The 5,983-nt window shown below is 40.0% G+C and overlaps 1 protein-coding gene across 1 annotated transcript in view; it reads left to right on the top strand.

The window, feature by feature from the left end:
- The first annotated feature begins 1,985 nt into the window (after positions 1 to 1,985).
- LOC138052182 (lipoma-preferred partner homolog) overlaps positions 1,986 to 5,983 on the top strand; it is a 15,909-nt gene continuing 11,911 nt past the window's right edge. The window contains exon 1 of the mRNA XM_068898561.1: positions 1,986 to 2,944. Within this exon, the coding sequence (XP_068754662.1) occupies positions 2,704 to 2,944 (241 nt within the window). The 5' untranslated portion in view covers positions 1,986 to 2,703. The remainder of the gene's footprint in view (positions 2,945 to 5,983) is intronic.

Raw genomic sequence — 5,983 nt, 5'->3', positions numbered from 1 at the left:
CACCCTTCGTCTCTGATAACCTCTTTTTTTATCTTACCTGTAATCCGGCTTGAACTCTAAAGTCAAATTACGCTTGTAAACAACAATGCCCACAGCAAATTCATATTCATGGGCTATACAAAGTTATTTCTGCGTCATTTTCAACTTGGTGATATGTTTGTCTACACACAGTCAGATATTCTACTTTTTCTGGGGGTCTTGGTTTTTATTCTTCGTAAGTTTTCAACATTCCTGTTTGGGTGTATGGAAAACGAAGACCGTGGGATAATTCGCCAGAAATGACTCATTGGCCACTGTAAACAACGGGAATGATGTGCTTTGCTATGTATTAAGTGCTTTATGTGTTATATTTCTTAAGGGATCTTCGTTTTTCGGGTCTTCGATCTTCTTTTTCCAGGTCATCTTTTCACTCAGGTGATCAACAGCTACGTTTTTCAACGAAATGAAAAGAAAACGTTTGCATAATAATAGAGATAAACATGCCAACCTGTTGACGGAGTAGAATATTTGTAGAGAACAGCACTTGCACTATGGTACCATTTCCTTCCAACATCGAACCTTTTTTTGTATTTTCGCCGCAGACCAAGGGCCATTATCGATGCTCGGATCAAGCGTGTGGTCACTTCCACTGTTTCCACGACCTTTAACCCTTTCAATGCCAAGGGCTTCCCCATAGACCTATATCACTCAATGTCCAAACAAAAGATTTTGCCCGTCGAACCTCTCATTCAGTGTGAGGCTGGACGGGCAAAGACAATGCAAAGACAAAGCCTTTATTCCCCACGGACTCCAAAATGGCCGCCGCGTGATAAAGGTGAATTGACGAGTAAAATCTATAAGTTTGGAGGTGAAAGGGTTAATATACAGCCCCTCACTCGTTTAATAATTAAAAAGGTCATCACGTTTGCCCAGTCATTTTCAACTGCCTACACTTTAAACACCGTTCTAGCTGCTCAATCGTGTATTGTTCTGGTTCTCTCTCGAGAATGGAGCCAAGAACATGGTCGAAGTCGCTTAAAACCGAAAAGATTGAAGCACATATTATGCCTCATTTCCCTTGTCAGGGGCACCCAACGAGAATATAGTTCAAAACCACTTAAACATAGCATTGTTAAACGTATTTTAGTATTTAAACGGTAGATATAGGCATATTCTTATCCCCTAAAAATTTTTCATCAGTTCGGATTTCCTAGCTGAAAGTCTAGTGATCCGAAATTTATAGGGATCAAAACTTACCTTTTCGAAAATTTCAGCCAGAAAAAAGGCTCCCGAAAATTTTAGGTGAGCTTTTTAGGGTAAAAATCCGTTTAAAATGGGCAATTATACCATTTTTTAGATGTTGGAAAATCCTAGGACAGGAAGGCTAACAATAAATTTTACAACAAATGTTCCGAAAATTCTAGATCTCAAATCGTCTTCCGAGCAGATATTTTCCGAAAATTGACGTTGGGTGCCCCTGCCTTGTGACTCGTACAGACTGAACTTTGTTTGTCTGAGTCACTTGAGGGTCTATAATTTCATGACGTCATTAGTGCAAAGCGCTATTGAAAACGCCAAGAATCCACACGACATAACATTTTAGTATGGATCTCCAGATTTCCTACCGAACAAAAAAAAATTGTCACGGATTTTGTTTCGTAATGCCTGCGTTGAATTTTCAGTTTGCTAAGTTCCCTAGATAGAAGGCTGGTTCCACTCTTAGGGAAAAGTGATTAGCTGTTTGTTTACCTTTTTGTGTCGCCAGACTATCAACGCCATTTTGACACCCTGTCGACGAATGCGGATCCGTTGGAAGAGTATGTGGAGCTCTTATCCTGAGAAAATATATTGATGAGGTAATTTCCTTTTCTACAAAAAAGGGAAGGGATAAGCAAGCAGCTGCCTTGAAAAATGTAAAACTCTAGCTATGTGCAGGTCATGAAAACTTTAATGAGGTAGTAATGCGGTCATTGGCTCCTTTTCCGTTTTACCGGGGCCTGGGTTCCAGATTATGTGTTCCTCCACAGGCCACAGCCATGAATTTGCTGAGCGCACAGCATAAAGGAATTACCTCCTGTACCCAGGTCAATGACATGTAATACAAGACAAAAACATCGAGGACACGAATCTAATCCATTCCAATTGTTCTCTCAAAGTGTTGAGCTCCTGTTCATCTACAGCATAAGCGCCTTTAAGATTTGACAAAAGACGTTGCCAGTTTCATTGTCAGTCACTCCGTCATCGGCCGCCGCCGCCCAGATGGAATTCACAGCTCTGCGCCAGGCTTCTCTGTTAATGATAGTGGGAAGATCTTTGATTTCCTGTCTGGTATCCTTGGCTATGACATCCGCGTAGTTGAGGGTCTCCTTCACCTATTTGAGCACGGAGTCTCCAGCAGATGACTTCGGAGATGACTTGGCTGTTGTCTCGAAGGCAGTGTGTTGCAAAACGTACTCTCTGCTGTGACACGATTTGGTTTATTGTACTGTGTTGGTTAATTGTCATGGTTAAGGGATTGAACTAAAGATGATGATGAAAATATTTAAAGTATGATTAGCCGAGCTTTTCAGCCCCGCCCGTCCGCAGGCTCACGTTCAAAATCGTCACATCCGAATTCCGATCATTTCATCTTTTTTCCATTCTGTGCCAAATAAAGCATTGACAGTTCAGTGTGCTGAACACAATAAGTTGCAGCGCTTGAGTGATTCGGTGTTTACATTTACAATGACATCCAAGACTACACCAGTTCGATTGGACCCAGTGACGGGCAAAAAGATTCCACCGCCAGTATCAGCTAAACCTGTTAGAATGACAGCTACAAGGCTAACGAAGGCAAATATTCCCAAGCCGCCTCCTACCCCTCTCCAGCCATCTTCTGGCCACAAGAGTGCTGAAGAAGAGCTAGACGCTCTCACTGATCTTCTTGTGAAGAATTTAGAAAACACAAGCGATCCAGATTTTTTTGGTGAGCTTACAAATTTTATTGTTGATAGACGTTCTTTGTTTTTTGTGTGCGCGAAGTCAACTTTCAATTTTCTGGAAGTTGAGGTTTTGTGACTCTTGGAGCGTACCTTAGGAATTTGTGATCCAGCTGTTTTTAACCTTCATCTTTTCTTGTGTTTTCCGTAAGGAGATCAGAATAATTAGGTTTTGTTAATCCTAACGAGCAAACAGATGTGGTTTGAGTGGCTCAGTGGAGTTGTCGTCAACACACAGACATAAATGGAACGTGCAGTTTGAAGTGTAAACACAGGAGTACTCGTGTTACAAAGGATTGTTTTAAATCATAACCAAACTTGACATTTTCAGACGACTTGCTTCAGTTCGTTATCACGTTTATCGGGGTGGAGAACTAGCCTTTGGTGAAAAAGAATCTTGTCACATTTAAACTGTGCAAACTGCTTCGTTAATCATTTATGCTGAAGTATTGTTTCTCCAACAATTGCTTTTAAAACCCTTTGTCTTCGAAATTTGCGTCCACCATTTGTCATAAACATGACCATTAGATTGGTATTGAAATCTTATCACATACCTCTGCGGGGTGTTGGTGGGAATCTATCTTTTGAGGAAATCACATCTGTTCTTTTACATCACTGTCTTGGCTTTTGAAGTCCTTTCGATTTCATTTTGCCTCGGTTTCTACTTGTTGCCTGTTTGTGAGGTTTTAATTCTTGGTCATGCTGTTTGACCACTGCATCAGCTTGTATTAGAGAAATAGATGAGAATATGAAGAAGCTAATGAACAGTTGACATTTGAACTTTGGTTCTGAAGCTCTGCTGGCTGGAGGCTGTAAACTAAATACCAGCTAAAATAGAACTTTTTCACCTGTGTAAATGTTGTGAAAACTATGTTTCTGTGTAAAATGTTACGAAAACTGTAAAGTTCAGTGACTTTACTTTGGGTTCATTCTCCTACCGGTAAGTATAAAAATTATCAAAAGGTTCAATTTTTACTGGGTTGCCGTATGGCAAACCCAGTCTAGAAATGGAGGGCATTTGTTCGGTGTTATTTTTTTTTTCTTCCGTGTCGGTAAAAGTCTTGCCTGTCACTCCCCTGGTAAGTGGTATCTTTGTGCATAGAGCCTTCTGCGCGTATTTTCTTAGCATCGAGAGGGTAGTGGAACTGCGTAGATTTCTCTGGTGGACACAGTAGAATCATTAACTTAACCGGCAATGGCGTCGAAAGTCATGTAACGCGAATGGCGTTTTAGTGGATCCTTAAACCAAATATACCCTTATGGAGCTCAAAAATGGCAAATCAATCGGATACTGAACAAGACAGGCGACAACATCGACAACAATCTGTCGCCCGTCGAGCCGTCTTTTATCAAGTGTGCTGTTATGTAGAACACTGGAGATTCGCAGGGCAACGATAATAGTAAATTCAAAGACTAGACCAAGGTGGATTGAATGGAATTTCAAGCGTTAAAATCGCTGAAAAGGTAAGATTATTGTCGAAGCGATGCCGCAATTGCGTGTCTTCACCACATGTTCCTTTGATCTCACATCATTGTGTTTTCCGTCAAAATATTCGCTTGTTTTCGCTTTCGCTCGAACATATTTACCTTTATTACATGTCCAGTGAATGGTTTTATCCTCTGGGATGAATTTTCCATCGAAAAATCAGTTATTTGGGCGGTCAGTGTAAAACTCAGACTGCAGACTGCAGACCGGGGGTAAAATGCAGACTGAGGGTAAAATAAATATTCATAATAAAAAAATGAGTCATAAGGATAAAATAAAGATTGTTTGAAAGACAATCCTGTTTTAGTTCTGTCAACAACTCACATTATCATGACTGCAGGACGTTGCACCTTTTGGGGATGCGATCGTACGCGTTGAAATCATCTGTGCTTTCTTTTTGCGCTTCCAGATGCATTGCAATGTTCCAAATTATTTGTTACACCGGTACATCGAGGGAAATCGATCGAAAAACCAACAATTATTCCTTCGAATACCTGAATAATCTCGGTTGTCTTTTTTCGGTGCAACGAAATGCACAAAGAATTTCATGTATTCCGAACAATTAGGACGCGGGGATTTCATTGGTTAAGCTATGCGTGATAACCCCTAGGGAGAGGTTATAATTGAAAATTACATCTTCCAGATGCAAAACAAACGAACTTGTGAACTAAAGGATAAACATAACGCACACGAAAGCAAATGAAAGGATCCTAATAAGAAATTTTTACACCTCAGTCATACTGGCTTAAGCCGACTGAATTAAAACGTTAAATGGTTGCAAAATCCACGTTATCTCTGTCTTTGTTAATTGGTATTGTAGCCATGCGTGTCAAAATAAATTGAGTTATTGGGTAATTACTCTTCTTTGTTCAGTGCAGCAAAATGGACAGTTGAATTACGGGGTGGTGACTTCTTTGCCTAAAAGCAACTCACTTAACGAAACTATCCTTTTTCCAACAACAACAAGGATTCAAACAGCTTCAATTCTTACAGAGTTTGATGAAAATCCGGATTTAAAACATGCGGTGGGGCAACCAAAGCGATGGGAGCTGTATTGGGGTTTCAGTGTGAAAGTACAAACCGCTACTAACACTCTTATAACTCTTTTTTCATTATTTTATTAATCCGCAGTCTGCAGTCTGCATTTTATCCCTGGTCTGCAGTCTGCAGTCTGCGTTTTACACTGACCGGTTATTTGGGTGGTTTTGGCAACAGAGGTTAATTATTCATAATGCGATCGCTTCCGTTGCCGTTAGCAATGGGTTGCAAATTTGACACTTTTATCGCATTATCACATTACGCATTGAATCCACGTTATCTATCATTCCTAAAAATCTAAAAATATTCGTGCCTCATCAGTTTTCGGTCGAATTTATGTCCAAGAAAGCAGATAAATTGCAGAAAATTTTAGTTTTGCAGCCAAAAATTCGTAATCATCGCTAAAATGACCAAATTTTGCCTGGAAAACATATTTTACTGTTATTTTTCTTAAATTTTTTCGTTCAACTTTCGCTTTTACAAAATGTTTCAGTTGTCTGTA

This window comes from Montipora capricornis, chromosome 6 (genome assembly GCF_036669925.1).
Source record: "Montipora capricornis isolate CH-2021 chromosome 6, ASM3666992v2, whole genome shotgun sequence".
In the NCBI taxonomy this organism is placed as follows: domain Eukaryota; kingdom Metazoa; phylum Cnidaria; class Anthozoa; order Scleractinia; family Acroporidae; genus Montipora; species Montipora capricornis.
Note: the sequence above shows the minus strand (reverse complement) of the source record. Positions and strands in the feature narration are given on the sequence as shown.